The sequence below is a fragment of the Pantherophis guttatus genome, chromosome 7, assembly GCF_059756535.1.
Source record: "Pantherophis guttatus breed Tessera chromosome 7, ASM5975653v1, whole genome shotgun sequence".
Lineage (NCBI taxonomy): Eukaryota > Metazoa > Chordata > Lepidosauria > Squamata > Colubridae > Pantherophis > Pantherophis guttatus.
Window position 1 is genome coordinate 8,043,371 of NC_142069.1, and position 20,918 is coordinate 8,064,288.

Below are 20,918 nucleotides of genomic sequence, written 5' to 3' on the forward strand. Positions count from 1 at the left end.
CTACCGGCTCGGCCGAACCGGACCGAACCGGGAGGAACCCACGACTGGCGCACGCTCACATTTTCGGTGCGCAGCGAACCGGTGGTAAAATTATGTGAAACCCACCTCTGAGCGTATCGCCTGCATATCGTCCGCTCGTGATCATCCTAATATGTGCTAACTGATTTGCTTGATGAGACAAGCCCACCGCAATCATTACAAGAGATTAATAAGCAGGAAACATGGTCGTTACAAGCTGTAATGGCAAGCCGAGAGATGTGTATGAGGTCATCGCCACAGTAAAAGATTCAGAAATAGGACTGCAGGGAAACGTATAAATGTCACCGCAGCACCCGTGGGATTTTTTGATCTCGCCTGTGATGAGCATCGTATATGCGCAAGAGAGTGTGAACCCTTAGTAAGGACGGTTTCCTTGGCTTCTGTTGCAAGGGGAGACATTAGAGGACCACAGTAGGCAGGTAAAGTTTTAAGATTTTAAGAGGGAATGTTGTCACCGGCATTTAGACCTTTTCTTTTTTTTTTTTTTCTACCACAGTCAGCTTGGATGAATGAGACTGAGTTGGCTTGGTATTAATGGTGGTTATTCTTGGAACGCTGGTCTGCTCAAAATGCCATCTGTGGTTATGTTGGGAAATCAATAATGGGAGAGGAGGAGAACATTTAACTCTCCTGTTGTTCCTGAAGTAGGACTCCCAGCAGCCTGGCAGATGGCTTTTAATAAAGGAATAACAGAGTTGGAAGGGACCTTGGAGGTCTTCTAGTCCATCCCCCCCTGCTCAAGCAAGGGACACTAGACCATTTCAGACAAAGGGTTGTCGAGTCTCTTCTTAAAATCTCCACCATTGGAGCATTCACAACTTCTGGAGGCAAGTTGTTCCACTGATTAATTGTTTTAACTGTCAGGAAATTTCTCCTTAGTTCGAGGTTGCTTCTCTCCTTGATTAGTTTCCATCCATTGTTTCTTGTCCTGCCTTCAGATGCTTTGGAGAATAGCTTGACTCCCTCTTCTTTGTGGCATGTGCTATCACGTCTCCCCTAGTCCTTCTTTTCATTAAACTAGACATACTCAATTCCTGCAACCGTTCTTCGCATGTTTTACTTTCCAGTCCCCTAATCATCTTTGTTGTGCTTCTCTGCGCTCTCAGCATCTTTTTTATGTTGTGGCAACCAAAACTGGGTCCAATATTCCAAGTGTGGTCTTACCAAGGCATTATAAAATGGTTTTAATTCTGCAACATGTGGTGGATCTCCTGTTCCCTCCCTTCCTGCAACAGGAATACATCTCTCACCTGCACATTGACATAATATACCATAATATAGCTGTTCTCCAATACAGCATTTCCTGGCTGGATGCCCTTCCTGATGCCCATGCGGAGCTCACAGCAGATATAGCTGTTCTGCAATACAGCGTTAGGGTTAGGGTTTAGTGACCATTTGAAGTTACAACAACATGTAAAAACCTTCCAATCGTTTTTTACACTGACGACCATCCCTGGTATTTCCATGGTCATGTGATCAAAATTCAGAAGCTTGGCAACTGATTCATATTTATGGAGGTTGCCACATTCCCGGGATCCCCATGTGATCTCCTTTTGCGATAAGCAAAAGTCAATGGGGAAGCCAGATTCACTTAACGACCGGGTTACTAACTTAACAATTGTGACAAGAAAGCTCGATCAATGTGGCAATACTCACTTAACAGCTGTCTTGCTTAGCAACATAAATTTTGGGCTCAGTTGTGATCATAAGGTGAGGACTGCCATACCTGTATGCAGGGGTGGGCTTCAAAAATTTTAGCAAGGGGTTCTCTGCCCAGTTGCTGGCTGGGCGTGGCCATGGTGGGCGTGGCCTAGTCGGCCTCCTGCACCATAGTGGGGGGGGGGCATTTTTGCCCTCCCCAGGCTCCGGAGGCTTTCCTTGAGCTTCTGGGAGAGCGAAAACGGCCTTCCCCAGCACTCCGGAGGCCCTCCGGAGGCCAGAAACGGCCTCGTTTCCAGCCTTCCTGAACTTCTGGTAGTCCCATTTTTCACTCTCCCCGAGCCTCCATGTGTGCCCTGCACTTACGTACATCCAAAACTGGCCATGTGGGGACTCCGGGGAGGGGAGGGGCAGGGTGAACAGGACCATCCAGGAGTGGGATTTGAGGATTCTCCGAACTACACAGAAACTTAGCTAGAGATTCTCCCGAACGCCCAGCATCCCACCCCTGCTGGTATGCTAATAGCCTCCTGTAGACTTGAATGCGTGATATTTATCCATGCTTCCTTGGCATGAATGAAGGAACCAGACTCCCTCCGTGCCGTGTCATTTCCTGCGTTCTGCCCCACTCTTCTTTCATCCATTACATTGAAAACTCTGCACAGCTATCCAAAAAAAAGAAAGAAAGAAAGAAAAAAAAATCTCAAGACAGCTGAGCTATATTTTATTTTGGGAGATGTGTTTTTCGAAAGTTCCCATCCTCCAACCATACATTTTAAATGCACTTGGTATGTAGTTTTGAGCTGGCAATTATGTCAGAACATTCAGTAAGTGTGAAGGTTGTGGATAATTAAATTCTGATCTTGCCAGTGCGGGATCTGTCATTCCGAATGGAATTCTTCGAGCTGAAGTATGTTTAGCTCCCTCTATTTTGATTCTCCAACCTGAAGTACGGCCATTCTGATTCTAGATCCTCGTGTGAAGACTTCCAGGTTTGGGGGAAGTGGTTTCAGGGGTGGGATCCAGCCGGTTTGGACCGATTCGAGCAAACCGGGTGCTAATTTTACATCTGGTTCGCCGAACTGGTAGTTGCAAGGTCTGTCTGGCCCCGCCCACCCCACCCCTCCCAGGAGTCTCCACGTGGCCCATTTTGGATGCCAGGTAAGTGCAGCGCCCACACGGAGGCTCTGGGAGGGCAAAAAACGGGTCTCTTGGAAGTTCCGGAAGTCCAGAAATGGGGCTGTTTCTGGCCTCCAGAGCTTGGGGGAGGCTGTTTTTTCCCTCCCAGAGCCTCCGTGTGGGCGCTGCATTTACCTGGCATCCTGGAGGCTCAAGGAAAGCCTCCGGAGCCTGGGGAGGGTGAAAATGCCCCCCCTCCCCCGCTGTGGTGCAGGAGGCCAAGTAGGCCATGCCTACCATATACCACACCCATCCAGCAACCGGGCAGTTTTGAATCCCACCCCGGGTGGTTCTGTTCTTCACTGTGATCCATCCAAGCTTCCCATATGACTGAATTATGCCAGTTTGCTAGAATACCATGAAGTACTAAAAGAACATTCCACCTTGAGCAGGGTTCCACCTCCAAGGTCCCGTCCAACTCTGTTACTCTGTTATTAATATCTCTTCTCTTACAGATCCCCTTCTTTGACAGCTATGTTGTTAATGGAAACATCAGGCCAAAAAAAGAGAGAGAACATTTTTATCTTCTTGTTCAACCATGAATACATTTTCCGCCTCTTGTATATTTTGTCTTGTTTTTATTATATTCCTTTGTGGTGGTAGGTCCTAATCTAATGAAGCAAAGTTCATTTGCTCACACAAAGGCAAGGATTTAGGGGTGCTCATAAGCCTTGTCCCCAATGTTAGGTTAATTGTCAAATATACTCTTTCGTAGCTTAAGTGCAAAGACGTGAAACAAGATTTGGTTCAAGTTACTATACCTATGGGCCAGGGGTGAAATCTACTTACCTTCCTTACCGGTTCGGAAGCTCACGCACCACGCGCTCGCACAAGCGAATAAAACCAGGAAGTAATGACACCCGGGCAGATGGGCAGAGCTTCGTTCCGCCATTGCTACTGGATCACCGAACCACCAGCCAATATCGCTACTGGATCAGGCGATCTGGTCCAATCTGGGTGTCAACTTGCAAAGCTTTCAAGTTGCCATGAGCAGGAGGGAGGGAGAACTGAAGTGAATTCCATACATTATTTCTGACCGCAATCAGAAGGAGGGCGTTAAGTTTCACAGCCAGCCAAAGTAGTTAATTGGAGAATGTGATTTATGACATGGCCAGAGAGGAGGGGAGAGACAGGGTCATAGGGGAACATAAATCTACGTAGGATCAGTCCTAACTGCATCCCAGTATTGCCGGAATGTTGCTCCTAATAAATGACTATATTTCCTTTGAAGTTTGGATCATGACTCATGAATTAATTAGGGCATCTTTCAGAAACTTGACACTGGGAGCATTTCACCCCTGCTATGGGCTTCTGTGATAAGATAAACCTATTTCTGCTTCTGGGTTCTAGGCGCAACAATTTTCATCAGACAGGGCGAATCTAACTTTTTGCTGTTTGTATATTAGCCATTGGAGTCCCAGTTTGGTGTGATGGTTCAAAGCATCCAGCTACAAAGCAGGAGACTGGAAGTTCTACTCCTCTGTTAGGTTTAAAGCCAGCTGAGTGACCGTGGACTGGTCCATCTCTCTCAGGCCTTCCAAAACATCAAGCCAAGAAATCTGCATTGAATTGTCCAGGCAGTTGCCAGGTGTCAAAACTGACTCAAATCCACAATAAATATTACGTATATTACCCATTAGAACTCATGGATTCGAGTGGCGAAATGGGGGCGTGTGCACATGCCGGAAACTGGAACAGCAGCTGCCCAGTACACATGCACCAGGAAGATGATCTTCCGGTTTCCAGCAAATGCATGTGCACTGGCCAGCTGGTCTTCTCACGTTCATGTGCACCAGAAATCAGAATACCAGCTGGCCGGTGCACATGCATGTGCCAGAAACCGGAAGAACATTTTCCTGCATGCACGCAGGGCTGCTGCTCTTCCGGTTTCCAGCGCTCCCGTGTGCATGAAAACCAGCCGGCCAGCACACCGGAACCCGGAGGAGCAACGGGCAATGGCTCTGCGTGCCCGGAGAGTTGGCTCCATGTGCCACTTTTGGCAAGCGTGCCATAGGCTCGCTGTAATCATGTTTGCTATGGCAATAGCGAAGGCTCTGATTCAATGGTGGGTTTCAAATGTTTTTACTACCGGTTCTGTGAGTGTGGCTTGGTGGGCATGGCATGGCTTGGTGGACGTGGCTTGGTGGGAGTGGCAGGGGAAGGATATGGTAAAATCTCCATTCCCACCCCACTTCAGGGGAAGGATACTGTAAAATCTCCATTCCCTCCCCACTCCAGGGGAAGGTTACTGCAAAATCCCCATTTCTTCCTAATCAGCTGGGACTCGGGAGGCAGAGAATAGATGCGGGCAGGGCCAGTCAGAGGTGATATTTACCGGTTTTCCGAACTACTCAAAATTTCCGCTGCCGGTTCTCCAGAACTGGTCAGAACCTGCTGAAACCCACCTCTGCTCTGATTTTTGTCCAGCACAGTTAAGGCAGTACTGAATTCCTAACTTTCTGAGAAAGCTCTTGGTTTAACCCAATAGCCTCAACACCTTTGGAAATGGCGCCCTTATAAATATTACATTTATTTCGATATCCTTGTTCATCCTTTCCCATCTCCTCCCATGGCTGTTCCTCATTTTGTGAAAATCCACATGCCACACTCTGCAAAGCAGCAACTAAGCCATCTTTGAGGCTTAAATTGTTCCACAGGACCACTGATGGATTGATTGACGATGCTGTACGAGTAAATAACTTATACAGGTTGGTAACAACAGCCAATGAAACTATCACATAGGATGTGTTTTTTTAAATACGGGAGCGAGTGTTTTAGATAGAAGAACGCTGCGTAGAACATAAATGCACCAGAGAAGCTCTTAATGGTATCACAGCTTCATTGTTGCAGGAATTTATCAAGTATTTCGGCTAATTTGGCCAATTATGTCGGATATAAAAATCCTCCACGTCCATTCGTACAAGCAAGTGCATATATGGCAGTGCGCAAAAGAACATTCATTTCTATTTTTTTCCCCATTCTATGAGTTGAGGCTAAAGGGCTTTTAATTTTAATTTTAATTGGTTGATTGATTGGAGGTTATATCCATAGTTTTCCGATGGTCTTGAAGGCACATCGAGGTTTGTTTGTTTTTTACCTCACTGTTTTCATTTGATTGGCGGTTTCTGGTGCAAAATTCGGGATTTTAGCATCCCAGTGATACCGGGTCAAAGAAGGGTCAAACAAATTCCGGTTAAAACAAAAGGCTACAGGATTAGATTGAAACAATCGGAATATTCAGCAAGGTTTTTGGGCTGTTTAAAAAAAAAAATAGTGTTACTTTCAGCCTACGTTTTGAAATTACATAATGTTCCCTGCAACTCTATAACCATGTAATCATACGGAGATAAATTTGCTCGGATGAAGAATTGAAATGTTGGTAGCGAATTACAGTTTAGTTGAAAATTGTTCTATTCATCTATAAAGAACTGTTTTGAAGGCGGCTGGTTTTTAAACCAAATAAAAAGAGAGGGGGAAAAACTATTTTTAAAAAAGTTTTCGGCTAATCTCGTACTGGGTGGATTGTGAAGCTTCATATAGTTATTTTGATTAGGAGGGGTGAGAATATATATTATATATATATATATATATATAATATTTTCTAAAAGGCAGTTTGCTGAATTTATGCGAAGGAAAGAGACATCTGTTTAAAATAATGATCTGTCTCATTATTGGAATGATCCGCATAGAAATTGCTGGTCCTTCATGATTCCTTGGTATATGCTGTAGAAGAATCAGCATTTAAGTCCCCTGGAAACAGAACCATAAATTTGTGGGTCTGAAAGAACCTTTAATGACAAATATTTTTTTTTTCTTGTCGAATTAGCCTTGGCTGCAAGTTTCTTCTAAGAACATTAGTCTCATCATCTCAAGCAGCAAATGCTAAAATGTTCTGAGACACCGGAGGAAAAAAAACATTCTTTAACAACTTTACTAGATTTTCAACCCAGCTACGACTCGAATAATATAGTTTCTGAGTTTATTATCCATGTATAATTGAGGGTCCTAAAGAGAGGCATGCAGCGTGGCCAAGTTCGCCCCCCCCCACTCCCCCCAAAATGCCTGTCATCCTTTTGATATCAATCAGCCCATGACCACTTTCCCTTCGCTTCATAAAGACGCTTTTGATTTTGGTGTCCTGATTTCTAAATTTCTACGAAGCTGAGTTTTGCAAAGGGACTGAGGCAGTCACGCCATGAAAGGAACTCATTTGATTGTGTGTTTGTGTGTGTGTGTGAGAGAGAGAGAGGGAGAAGGAAAGGGAGGAGGGAGAAAGAAGGGGTGAAGAAAAAGCTTCTCTTGAGGACGGTTTTGTTTTTCCAACCTTTTAAAATTCTTCCCCTCCGAGGGTTCCTCTTGCAGAGTCCAGACCCCTGGCTGCTTTGCAGTCCTTCCAGAGTTAGAGGCTGTTCTCCCTTGAAAACCCAACCTGGAGAACCAAATTTAGGAAGATTCTTCTCCTCCTCCTCCTCCTTCCTCTTCTTCTTCTTTCCCCTTCTCATTCTCCTTCTCCCTCCTGTTCCTCTCCTCTTCCTCTACCTCCACTTTCCCTCTTCCTCCTCCCCTCCCTCCCTCCCCTCCCCTTCCTTCTTTCCTTCCTTCCTCCCTCCTCCTCCTTTCTCCCCTTGAACTTCCACTCTCCATCCTCCCTTTCCTTCTTTCTACTTTTCTTTCCGTTTTCCTCCCCTTCCCCTTTCCTATCCTTCCTTTTCCTTCTCCTCCTCCCTCCCTCCCACCCTCCCTCCTTTTTCCTTCCTTCCTTCCTTCCTCCTCCTTTCTCCCCTTCAACTTCTCTTCCTTCCTCCCTTTCCTTCTTTCTCCCTCTTCTCTTCTCTCCCCACTCTTGTTCCTTCTTTCCTCCTCCTCCCCCCTCTATTTCCTTCTCCTTTCTCCCCATTCAACCTCTTCTCTCTTTCCTCCCTTTCCTTCTTTCTCCTTCCTCTTCTCTTCTCTCCCTCTCATTCCTTCTTTCCTTCTCCTCCCTCCTTTTCCTCCTCCTTTCTCCCCATTCAACCTCTTCTCTCCTTCCTCCCTTTCCTTCTTTCTCCTTCCTCTTCTCTTCTCTCCCTCTCGTTCCTTCTTTCCTCCTCCTCTCCTCCCTCCTTTTCCTTCTCCTTTCTCCCCTTCAACTTCTCTTCCTTCCTCCCTTTCCTTCTTTCTCCTTCCTCTTCTCTGTCCCCTGTCTCATTCCTTCTTTCCTCCTCCTCTCCTCCCTCCTTTTCCTTCTCCTTTCTCCCCTTCAACTTCTCTTCCTTCCTCCCTTTTCTTCTTTCTCCTTCCTCTTCTCTTCTCTCTCCTCCCTCTCATTCCTTTTTCCCTCCTCCTCCTCCTCCTTCCTTTTCCCTCCTTTCTCCCTATTCAACTTCTTCTCTCCTTCCTCTTCTCTCTCCCTCGTTCCTTCTTTCCTCCTCCTCCTCCCTCCTTTTCCTTCTCCTTTCTCCCCTTTCAACTTCTTCTCTCCTTCCTCCCTTTCCTTCTTTCTCCTTCCTCTTCTCTTCTCTTCTCTTCTCTTCTCTTCTCTTCTCTCTTCTCCCTCTCATTCCTTCCTCCCTCCTCCTCTCCTCCCTCCTTTTCCTTCTCTTTTCTCCCCTTTCAACTTCTTCTCTCCTTCCTCCCTTTCCTTCTTTCTCCTTCCTCTTCTCTTCTCTTCTCTCTTCTCTTCTCTTCCTTTCTCCCTTTCCTTTCTCCTTTCTCTTCTCTTCTCTTCTCTTCTCTTCCTTCCTCCCTTTCCTTCTTTCTCCTTCCTCTTCTCTTTTCTCTCCTCCCTCTCGTTCCTTCCTTCCTCCTTCCTTCTTTTCCTTCTCCTTTCTCCCCTTCAACTTCTCTTCCTTTCTCCCTTTCCTTCTTTCTCCTTCCTCTTCTCTTCTCTTCTCCCTCCCTCATTCCTTCTTTCCTCCTCCTCCTCCTTCCTTCTTTTCCTTCTCCTTTCTCCTTCAACTTCTCTTCCTTCCTCCCTTTTCTTCTTTCTCCTTCCTCTTCTCTTCTCTTCTCTTCTCTTCTCTTCTCTTCTCTTCTCTTCTCTTCTCTTCTCTTCTCTTCTCTCTTCTCCCTCTCGTTCCTTCCTCCCTCCTCCTCTCCTCCCTCCTTTTCCTTCTCCTTTCTCCCCTTCAACTTCTCTTCCTTCCTCCCTTTCCTTCTTTCTCCTTCCTCTTCTCTTCTCTTCTCTTCTCTTCTCTTCTCTTCTCTTCTCTTCTCTTCTCTTCTCTTCCTTTCTCCCTTTCCTTTCTCCTTTCTCTTCTCTTCTCTTCTCTTCCTTCCTCCCTTTCCTTCTTTCTCCTTCCTCTTCTCTTTTCTCTCCTCCCTCTCGTTCCTTCCTTCCTCCTCCTCCTTTTCCTTCTCCTTTCTCCCCTTCAACTTCTCTTCCTTCCTCCCTTTCCTTCTTTCTCCTTCCTCTTCTCTTCTCCCTCCCTCATTCCTTCTTTCCTCCTCCTCCTCCTCCTTCCTTCTTTTCCTTCTCCTTTCTCCCCTTCAACTTCTCTTCCTTCCTTCCTTTCCTTCTTTCTCCTTCCTCTTCTCTTCTCTTCTCTTCTCTTCTCTTCTCTCTTCTCCCTCTCGTTCCTTCCTCCCTCCTCCTCTCCTCCCTCCTTTTCCTTCTCCTTTCTCCCCTTCAACTTCTCTTCCTTCCTCCCTTTCCTTCTTTCTCCTTCCTCTTCTCTTCTCTTCTCTTCTCTTCTCTTCTCTTCTCTCTTCTCCCTCTCGTTCCTTCTTCCCTCCTCCTCTCCTCCCTTCTTTTCCTTCTCCTTTCTCCCCTTCAACTTCTCTTCCTTCCTCCCTTTCCTTCTTTCTCCTTCCTCTTCTCTTCTCTTCTCTTCTCTCTTCTCCCTCTCGTTCCTTCTTCCCTCCTCCTCTCCTCCCTTCTTTTCCTTCTCCTTTCTCCCCTTCAACTTCTCTTCCTTCCTCCCTTTCCTTCTTTCTCCTTCCTCTTCTCTTCTCTTCTCTTCTCTTCTCTTCTCTTCTCTTCTCTTCTCTTCTCTTCTCTTCTCTTCTCTTCTCTTCCTTCCTCCCTTTCCTTTCTCCTTTCTCTTCTCTTCTCTTCTCTTCCCTTCCCTTCCCTTCTCTTCTCTCTCGTTCCTTCCTCCCTCCGTCGAAACCCAGGGCTGCCCGACGTGCCTGGCTGCCTGTCGGGCGGGGAGACCTGGGGGAGGGGGGGCGGGCGGCCCTTTTGGGGCGTGAGGGGTTAAAATCTCGCTGCAGTGGGGGGGGGGGGGAGAAAAGGAACTCCGCCTCCCGTTCTCAGCACCTGGCGCTGTACAGACAGTTGCCGAGCGGCGGAGTCCAGAGCGGGGCTGGCGGAGGCGAAGAGGGGGAGAGAATGTGACAAGTGGCGGCTCTCACTGTTGCCTTGGGAGGCCTCCCGCACCTGTCTCGTGGCCAGAGGAGAGCTGCTGCTGTCGGAGCCGCCGAGCCAGCAAGGAGCCGCCGCCGCCGCCGCCGTCCTCCTCCTCCTCTTTGGCCAAAAGCCGGAGCGGCGTGCAGAAGAAGGAGAGCAGAAGAAGAAAAAAGAAGAAGAAGAAGAAAAAAAGAAGGAGGAGAAGAAGGAAAGAAAAGGGGTTGCAGGAATAGAGCCAAGGGAGGGGGTTGCCTTTGATCCAAACGAGAGAGAGAGAGAGAGAGAAGGAGGAAAAGAAAAAGAAAGACAGAAAGGAAGGAAGGAAGGAAAGAAAGAAAGAAAGAAAAGAAGGGAAGGGACATGACTTCTTCATTCAAGCTGGATTTTCTGCCAGAGATGATGGTCGACAGCCGCCTGTTAGTTTCTGACAGAATGTAAGTACTGACTTGAACCCCGGCTGGGCTTTCCTCCCTCCCTCCCTCCCCTCACGGGGGTCTTCATCTTTTGGGGGGGTTCCTTCTTTCTTTTCTTCTTTTTTTTTGGGGGGGGGGACGACTGGTCCGTGGTGCCTTTCCTGGAGGGGCTCCGTAAACAAAAGCCTTTATTTTTTCTTTTCTTTTTTTTTGCCTTCCCACTCCCTCCTTTCGCTCCCGCCGAGGCAACTAAGCGGAGGTCGCGAGCCGATGGTTGTGGGGGGGGGGGGCGCGGGGGGGGGGCGCGTTGCAAGGAAGGATTTTTCGTCCCTTTGCAAATTCTTTGCCTGGGTTCCGACGCGCGGGAGGATGGATGGGTGTGTAAATGTGTGTGGTGTGTGTGTGTGTGTGTGTTTGCGCGTCCATCTCCCCCCCTTCTTCTCTTTCCCCCCCCTCCATCCCACACCCCACCCGGCTTTGACTGCCTTCTCTCTCTCTCTCTCTCTCTCTCTCTCTCTCTCTCTTTCCCCCACTCCCCCCAAAAAGCCCCTGAACGTTGGATGGGTAACGTATCTCTATCAGGAACGCTGTTTCTAAAGATAGCTGGGGATAGATGGGGTGGAGGGAAAGAGAGAGAGAGAGAGAGAGAGAGAGAGAGAGAGGAAGAAGTAGGGTTTTATTTCTACTTAAATGATGGGGAGAAGAGCATGGAAGGAGGAGGAGGAGGAGGAGACGGGGAAAGAAAGAAAAGAAGAATTTTGCAAAAAAAACCCAAAAACCAACAACCAAAAAAAAAAGCATGCTTTAAAATGCACTCCAAATGCCTCTACAAGATTAGCATCCCTTCGGCATCTAAATAAATAAATATGCAGTCGTCAGTTCAGATTCAGGAAGGGGTGAAAAAAGAAAAAAGAAAAAAAACCAACCCCAGCAAACAGTAAATTAGTTATGGGGATCAACTGCCTGCGAATGCCAATAAATAAATAAATAAATAAATAATAATAATAATAATATTGACCTGGTTTTTGTGACAGTGTGGAAGAGAAATTAGATCAGGCAGTTTGACCCCGTTCTTGATTCTGCAGAATGTTAAAGAGTGTTGATAGTTAGGAAGGGGATTTTCCTGGAGTGGGAAAATGAAAAAGGATGGCAAGATCTGTTGAGAAATGCTGTCTGCTGGAATTTGAAGAAGACAAACAAGCCTGGCTTAATTCTTCCCCCCCCCTCACCACCCCTGTTGTTGTTGTTGTTGTTGTTGTTGTTGTTGTTGGTCTTAAACTTTGATGCATCGGAGGCTGGCTCTTGTTGAGAAAAGTGCTCTTTCTGAGTCTTCTCAAAACAAGAAAAAAGCCCTGCGTTTTAAAACCAAAAAGGAGAGAGAGAGAGAGACAGAGAGAGAAAGAAGGAAAGAGAGAGAGAAGGAAGGAAGGAAGGAAAAAAGGAATGGAGGGAGGGAAGAAGGAAAGGAAGGAAGGGAAGGAAGGAGAAAAGAAATGGAGGGAGGGAAGGAAGGAAGGAAGGAAGGAGAAAAGAAATGGAGGGAGGGAAGGAAGAAGGAAGGAAGGAAGGAAGGAGAAAAGAAATGGAGAGAAGGACGGAAGGAAGGTGAAAAGGAATGGAGGGAGGGAAGGAAGGAAGGAGAAAAGGAATGGAGGGAGGGAAGGAAGGAAGGTGAAAAGGAATGGAGGGAAGGTAGGAAGGAAGAAGGAAGGAAGGAGAAAAGGAATGGAGGGAGGGAAGGAGGAAGGAGAAAAGGAAGGAAGGGAGAGAAGAAGGAAGGAAGGAAAGAAGGAGATGGAAGGAAGGAAGGAAGGGAAGAAGGAAGGGAAGAAGGGAAGAAGGAGGGAGGAAGGAGGGAGGAATGAAAAAGAGAGAGAGGAAAAAAGAAAGAAAGAAAAAAGAAAAGAAAGAAAAAAAAAAGCCAAACCATATGCTTGTCTTGACAGTTATTATTAGTATTATTACAAAATTGAGTTCTTGGGCTGATATGCTTTGAGGGGAAAAAATATGCTTAAAGGGAGTAACACTGAATTAAACTTTGCGCATGGTTCTCAAAATGACAATTTGGGTATTTTACTGCTTCTTCACATGATCTAGTCTTGGTCACATTGTTAAATTCATTCAGAGTTACAACATCTTGATTCTCCGCCCGTGTCCCTTACCCCCACCCGTGGCCAACGGCTTCGCAAAAGCATTGGATTTCTTGCAGTTCAAAGAGTCTCGGAGAAGAGCTATTTCTGAAATAGCCATCTGTTTTAGCAGCTGCAGATTGCCAAGTTGTTAAAAGGAGGGGGGGGAGAGAGAGAGAGAAAATTCTTATTTAATAACAGTGATCTTTCTTTCTTTCAAATGCATTGTGGAAAATACACTTGTATCCTTGATTGGTCCCTTATGTTTTTCAGAGTCAGATAATCCTGGATTGAGGTTACTGAGTTTATTGGGGTTTCTAGAACTGATATTTTAGCGGGTCCAGATTCCCTGTAACGTTGGCTAAGGTCTTGACAGATGAGGGGTGTTTATTATCTTTCATCCATGAATGGAAGATCAAAACTCTCAAGCAGTAAGTAGAAGGAACATCAAAACACAAATCCTTGATTTTTTTTTTTTTATATTCTTCCACACTTCGGCTTACACAACCTTCTCTGCAGCTCTCAAGTTAGTCATAAAAAAAAAAAAAATATGATAATGGCTAATAAACCTCTCTGAACCCTGGTCTCTCTATAGTGGTTTGTGGACGGCCGACTTCAATTTATGGAAATGCTTCCTTAATTGACCCAGGGCACCATGTTCTTCCCAAAAATTGGTTTCCCAGCCTTTGGTGGTGTTTGAAAAGATTTCTCGAGAAACCACAGTTATTTCAAAGCTGTTATTATGGTCGGTTGCATAGTTAGCCAGATGTTTAGGGTGGATTTGGCATTTTTGTTGCTATTATTATTATCATTCTCATTATTATTGTTATTATTATTGACTTACGGTACACTCGTTCTATGCCGCCGGTTGAAAATAAGCCAAAGTTATATTTTGCTCTGATAAAGCTATTGCCCTTGGTTTCCCTCCCACTCTGTGGTGAAAAAGCACAAAACTATATCTGTGGCAATTCTTCTATCTTGTTTTCCTTTTCTTTTCTTTTCTGTTTTTGGGGGGTGATCTTATTATGTGATCTCATCATAACGGAGAAATGGAATTTACTGAAGGAGCTGCATAGATTGGTCCTTGTTTGGAATGGCCACTCGACAAAGATAATCAATGCAAAATGTTGGTATCGGCTAGGAATGAACTACAGAAGGAACTTGGTTGTGGTCCTTGAGTTTAAATTAGAACAGAACGTGTTGTGCGGTCTGTAGAGCACTAATTGAGTTGGTAAGCATGCCAGAAGGATGCGATGGCGGCTAATTCCATCCAGGAAGCCTTTGAAATCAACCCTTAAAGGATGATTGGAAATGTGTGACGCCTGATTGCCCCTGAAGAATCATTGCAATCATGTTGTCCTTTTCGATAGTCCATCGCAGATGCCCGCAATGATATCCAAAATACACGCATCACCAGATCTCGCTTCCTTATGGTCCCTGTTGGGCGAGCTGCTTGAAAGGTTGAGGGTTTTCCTTCTATGGAAGGAAGGGTGCTATCTCTTTGAATCACCAAGTGTGAGAATTCATACAAAGGCGATAGAAAAGGAGACGGGAGCAGAATCCAAGAATTGTGCCCTGGATCCTTAAGTTTTATTTTATAAGCTGGACCACAGAATTTGATCTTTTGTGACAGGTCTAAATGTGGGTTTTGTTTTTGCTTTGAATAAAATCTAAACGATAACTAGAGATGGACGGGAAAGGGTAGAGTTGTGTTATGACCCTTTTGTACTGGTTTCCCACTGAGTTATATTTTTTAAAAAGGATTTTGTTTCTGGGTGGTAATGCTTAGGTTTTCGTTGATGGCAGATCAATTCGGATCGCCTTGAAATCCCTATCGGTTGGAATTCTAATTGCTATTTCTTTTCAACCTTTTGAAACTTGATTTGCAAGCCCAGATTTTTGGCAGAATTTAAAAAACAAAATCAGGTCTTCTCTTTTTTTTTTATCAATTGTGGATTCATTTCTTGCCGAGTTAATAATATTCCAGTTCGATGCAGTTATGTTGGCTGCCTAAGCAGTATTCATCAAATAAGGTTGCTGTGTTCTAATACTTGTTTTCTTGGGCTTCGGGTGCTAATTCTAAAGGTATATATGGTTTAGTTCTTTTTTTTCCCCCAGAAGTAGCTACTGCCACAGTCTGGGCAAAATAAGCAGGACAAGGAAGTCTAGAGATTCTGTCTTGTGCAATACTCGTTATAGAAAAGGCCAACCCTCAAGTGCGGTTAAGAAGAAGTGGAATTCTCAATCACCCTGTTTCTCCCAAAATAAGACCCAACTGGAAAATAAGCCCTAACATGATTTTTCAGGATGCTCATAATATAAGCCCTACCCCAAAAATAAGACCCAGTTAAGATTGTCAACCAGATGGATGTATTTAATACTGTATTTCCCAGAAAACAAGACCTAACCAGAAAATAACCCCCAATGCGTCTTTTGGAGCAAAAATTAATATAAGACCCAGTCTTATTTTCGGGGAAACGCGGTATATATGTCCTTGATTAAAAATGCTCACTCAGTGAGGGCATCTTGGCCACAGATCCCAAAACCTGTAGCTAGTTAGAAGCACTGTCCAACCTTATCTCTGGAGGTTGTAGAATCGGGTTCTTCTACTTCCATCACTGGAAGTACACCAGAGATGACAATTGCATCCCTCCTTGATCCCACTGATTTCTTTCATAGGAATAGAACAGGTCAACGTAGCCTCAGAATCGGCCTTCATCCTTTCTACTGCTGCTTCCAATTAATCTGGGCAGAGTCACCTTGATCCAAAAAGACATGACCTTTTCCTACTTGGAGGGAATGTACCAATTGTATGTGCATGTGGTGCTTCTTTCTTTATTAACCTGGTTCAACCAAAAATAGCTTGAATAAAGTAGGTAAAGCCACTACGTTGTTGCAAAACATCAGGGGAGTGGAAGAAAGAACAATATATATACATACATACGTGTGTGTGTGTGTGTGTGTGTGTGTGTGTGTGTGTGTGTATAATTTATATTTCGCTGATAAAGAAATAAAGGGAGACTAGTATAGAACTATTTCAAGCTAATTAGCTCTCATCAGCAAGCCATACCCTAGCTAAATAGCTTGAAATAGATCTATACTAGTCTCCCTTTATTTCTTTATCAGGGAAATATAAATTTGGTATAAAATGGTTTGTCGTGAATGCGACTGCTTGAGGGCTCCTGGATTGGAGCTGAAAGGCGAAAGGGATGCAGTATGCTCCCTCCCACATGCTGGCGTAGACCAGGTGTCTCGATAGAAAAACACTTAATATGTATGTACAGTATGTATCTATGTATGTATCTATGTATGTATGTATCTATGTATGTATGTATCTATGTATGTATGTATGTATATATATAGAGAGAGAGGGGGGGGGGAGAGAGAGAGAGGGAGAGAGAGGAAGAGAGAGAGTGCACCAGTTGTTTCAGGTATGCAGTCCAAAGGTGTTTTCAAGATGGAGAATTGTTGTTGGAATACCTTACTCAGTGGATGTTTTGTAGGTATCAAGTTACTTCTTGCATCTAGGGACAAAACATTGTCTGTTTGTTTTATTTATTGCAAAGAACCACGAAAGACAGATAGTATCTTTGTTTAAAGATGACTGTGTTATCTTAAGCAAACTCACTTAAATCAGATAAACAGATTCTGCCTACATCTCGTTATTTATTTATTTATTTATTTATTTATTTATTTATTTATTTATTTATTTATTTTTACACAAAGGCTACCTTTTACCTTGAGGAGGTCCACAAACATGCTTATATATAGGAAAGAATGCGTCGTTTTGGTTGAAATAACTTTTTTTTAAAAAAAAGCACCGTTATGTACCTGCCACATCCATGGTTGGTTCTGGGTGAGATTGATCGCCGTCTGCTGTTATCGACTTTGAGAAATGGCGAACCTTGATAACTGACTTGGGTATTTGGACAAGATTTACTATTGGAGACCAAAGGCTCCAACCTCTTTCCATCACCATTACCACTACAAACATCTCAAAACCAATTCATCATTGGCAAATGGGATAGAGTTTTTCTGCTTCAGCGGCTCAAAATTGCGGTTATCGAAGTTGGATATTGCATCAGAGAATACCATGAGGCTTTTGAGATACCCCTGCGAAAAAAAACCACGAGTCCTTCGTTGAAATGAGTCTTTGCATTTCCTTGCCTTATCTCCAGATGGATCAAATTCTTTCTCTCTCTCTCTCTCTCTCTTTTTTTCTCATCCGTAGTCGTGCCCTAATCCTAATTAAACAGCAGTCGACAATGTATTTGTGAGAAATGGTGCCTTTTTCTCTTCCAATATTAGCAGGACTAGAAGAGTTCATTTATCTCTGTAGGATATGATTGTCTGCGAACTATATTTCTTGAGGGGAAAAATCTGCTAGAAATTCCTTTGGAACAAAACGTTTGTAGGTTAACTGCAAAGCTGAAATGTTCAAGTGCATATAAAAATAGTAAACTGCCAAACAGGCATTGCAAAAAGACTTCGATAATCCCTACATATACAAACACACACACACACACACACACACACACACACAAACACACACACTCTGTCTCTCTAGTGCTTGCTGCTTGAAAGAAGACACGTCCCTTGTTATCAGCTGTTGTTTGATTTCTGGTTCCTTATCGTATGTATGTTTGCATTTTGGCAGACCGTTCTATCATTGATCCAGGTAGCTGTATCTTTTCAAATTGTGGGTTAATCGCTCCCGTTTCCTTTATCGGCCATTGATGCAAATCACGAGAAAGAAGGGTTTTTTTTTTTTAAAAAAAATAAAGAATGGAAATTAAAAGTTTCAAAACTGATTAGGTATGTCATGGTAGGTAGGTAAGTAGGTAGGGAGAGAGAGAGAGAGAGAGAGAGAGGGAGATATATATATATATATATATATATATATATATATATATATATATATATATATATATATTATTGATTCGATTTATATGCCTCCCTTCTCCGGAGACTCAGGGTGGCTTACAATACATTAAGCAATAGCCTTCATACTTTTGTATATGCCTGCTTAGTAGGGCTTTCGGCCCCCCCTAAGCGGTGTTCTTTTTTATACAAAGTCAGCTTATTGCCCCCACAATCCGGGTCCTCATTTTACCTGTCTCGGAAGAATGGAAGGCTAAGTCAACCTAGATAGATAGATAGAGAGATAGATAGATAGATAGATAGATAGATAGATAGATAAGAAGATGGATAGATGAGATAGGATAGATAGGCAGACAGATAGGATAGATAGATAGGATGGAGAGATAGATACTGTAGGTAGGTAGGTAGGTAGATGATAGATAGACAGACAGACAGACAAGAGAGAGATAGGATATATAGGATAGATTAGATAGGGGAGAGAGAGAGGGGGGGGTGGATAGGTAGGTAGGTAGGTAGGTAGGTAGGTAGGTAGGTAGGTAGGTAGGTAGGTAGATAGATGATAGATAGATAGATAGATAGATAGATAGATAGATAGATAGATAGATGACAGAGACAGATGACAGTAGAACTTTCGTCCTTTTTCTATTCTTATAATTGTTATATAATAACAAGGTCTACAGTGTTGATTTTACTTGGAATAATTACTACACTCACAAGAGGTTATTATTAATAATCATTAGTATTATTGATAATGGTGCTGCCACTGTAATTATGCCTGTGAATCTCGGCATAATAAATAATTAAATGAAATGAGCCACTGACTTATAAACAAACGAGAAGAAGGGAGAAAATATATGAGATTAGAGGAAATTGGAGGATCTTTTATTTTTGCAAAAAAAACAACACATGGAATATTTTGCTAGTGATGGAACTGCGTCGTTTTTACAACATAACCATTTCCACCTATTAAATGCACGCCATCTTGCTATCATCTTGCTTTTTCGCTTGTTTCCCTTTCTCCAAATTAAATTTTAAGGACTCACAGTGTTTATTTACTTTAATTTTTCAAAAAAAAAAATGTTTTAAATGTTCTTCTAAATATTTTATAGTAGGATGCAGTATTTTATCTAATAGCCTGGTATTTTATGGTTGATTTTATGGAGGCAATCAAGCACCGTAATTAATCCTCAATGTGCTTTAAATAGATAAATAAATAATAAAAGTGCCGGGGAACGACAGAATGGAGAATAGAATCCAAGTAGCTCTTTAAGGATTCATGCAACGTGAGGAATGTATGGTATAGCTCCGAAAACTGATCTTCTAGATATTACAACAGGAAATTGATGCATCATCAAATAGGCATATATCATACCAAAAATCCGTGATTCTGTTCTGAATTTGTACGCTTCTCTTTCGGTTTTGATCTGATCTGATTATTCCTTTTTCTGGTGTTTCTGTGTCCTCGATTTGGGGATGGGATGGTGGAAGTGAGGTGCAAACATTCTAATGAGAATGGAATGGAAGGGGAGTGGAGTGGAGAGGAGAGGAGAGGAGAGGAGAGGAGAGGAGAGGAGAGGAGAGGAGAGGAGAGGAGAACAGGAAAATAGGAGAGGAGGGTAGGGTAGGGTAGGGTAGGGTAGGGTAGGGTAGGGTAGGGTAGAGTAGAGTAGAATAGAATAGAATAGAATAGAATAGAATAGAATAGAATAGAATAGAAAATATGGAATGGAATAGAATAGAATAGAATAGAATAGAATAGAATAGAATAGAATAGAATAGAATAGAATAGAATAGAATAGAATAGAAAATATGGGATGGAATGGAATGGAATGGAATGGAATGGAATGGAATGGAATAGAATAGAATAGAATAGAATAGAATAGAATAGAATAGAATAGAATAGAATAGAATAGAATAGAAAATATGGAATGGAATGGAATGGAATGGAATTCTTTATTGGCCAAGTGGAATTGGACGCACAAGGAATTTGTCTCTGGTGCATAAGTCCTCAGGGTACATACAAGCAACGAAGCGATAAATCATAAATCATAACATACAATCTTAAATCATAAGATACAGCCAACAAAGTGATAGTCATAAGATACAGATAAGCGTAGGTAATAATAGGTAACGTAGATAGATAGGTAATGAGAAGGATAATCATAAATCAGCCCTAGTATATGGGTAAAGATCCTTAGGCATAAGACAGTGCTGTGGGAAGTTGGTGTTCAGCAGAGGGATGGCACAAGGGGAAAAAAATCTGTCTTTGTTGGACTAGTTATTTTGGCATGCAGTGTTCCCTATAGCGGCATCCAGAAGGGAGAAGTTGAAACAGTTTAGGTCCAGGATGTGAGAGGTCTGTAGATATTTTCTCAGCCCTCTTTCTGACCCGTACAGTATACAGGTCCTCCATGGAAGGCAGGTTGGTAGCCATTGTTTTTTCTGCCGTTCTAATTATCCTCTGAAGTCTGTGTCTCTCTTGTTGGGTTGCAGAACCAAACCAGACGGTCATAGAGGTGCAGATGACAGGCTCAATAATTCCTCTGTAGAACTGGATCAGTAGCACTTTGAGATCATACAATTGCCTAAAGTGCTTGAGGTGAGGATAAGGAATCTGCTTGGGAAATAATAAAAAAAAAAACCTAATTAGAAGAACCACAATACTGGCCCAGCGAAGCAATTGCGGGATGATTATTCTCATTTTGGAATTGCGTCTTTAATTGCTTCAGCCACAGTTCCCAAGATCAATACCGGGTAGAGAGAAAAACACGGTATTTTATGTAAGATAGTTGAAGCTTTTGCGCAAGAAAAATCTCGGAGGTAGCCGAGTGGATTTGCAATGGTTTTGCACCCCCCCAAATCCTTGCTATTTCCAGGCTGAGCCGAGAAAGACCTGGTCTGAAATCCTGTAGAGACGTACAACAGCTCGTTTAGTGACCGTTCGAAGTGACAGCGGCACTGAAAATAGTAACTTACGACTTACAAATGTTGCAGCATCTCCATGGTCATATGATTAAAAATTTGGATGCTTGGCAACTGACTCATATTTATGATAGTTGCAGTGTCCCGGGGTCATGCGATCACCTTTTGCAACCTTCTGAGTAGCAAAGTCAATGGGCGGGGGGAGCCAGATTCATTTAATGACCGTGTTAGTAATTTAACGACTCCAGTGATTCACTTACCAGCTGTGGCAAGAAAGGTCGTAAAAAATATATTAGGATAAAGAAGGAATTATTAAAAAAGAATATATATGATTAAAAATGGAGAAAATAGAATTTGAGGGCAAAA

The 20,918-nt window shown here is 43.4% G+C and overlaps 1 protein-coding gene across 46 annotated transcripts in view; it reads left to right on the top strand.

The window, feature by feature from the left end:
* Positions 1–20,918, top strand: part of CELF2 (CUGBP Elav-like family member 2) — a 650,307-nt gene that overhangs the window by 272,617 nt on the left and 356,772 nt on the right. For 13 of the 46 annotated variants that reach the window (XM_087873610.1, XM_087873617.1, XM_087873612.1 and 10 more), the window contains exon 1: positions 10,100–10,641. The exons of 31 other annotated variants lie outside the window; for them this stretch is intronic. In XM_087873610.1, coding sequence (XP_087729736.1) covers positions 10,568–10,641 — 74 coding nt within the window. In that variant the 5' untranslated portion in view covers positions 10,100–10,567. Of the gene's footprint in view, positions 1–10,071; positions 10,642–20,918 lie in introns of those variants that run through there. 2 more of the 46 variants (XM_087873640.1, XM_087873619.1) reach the window with 2 other exon arrangements.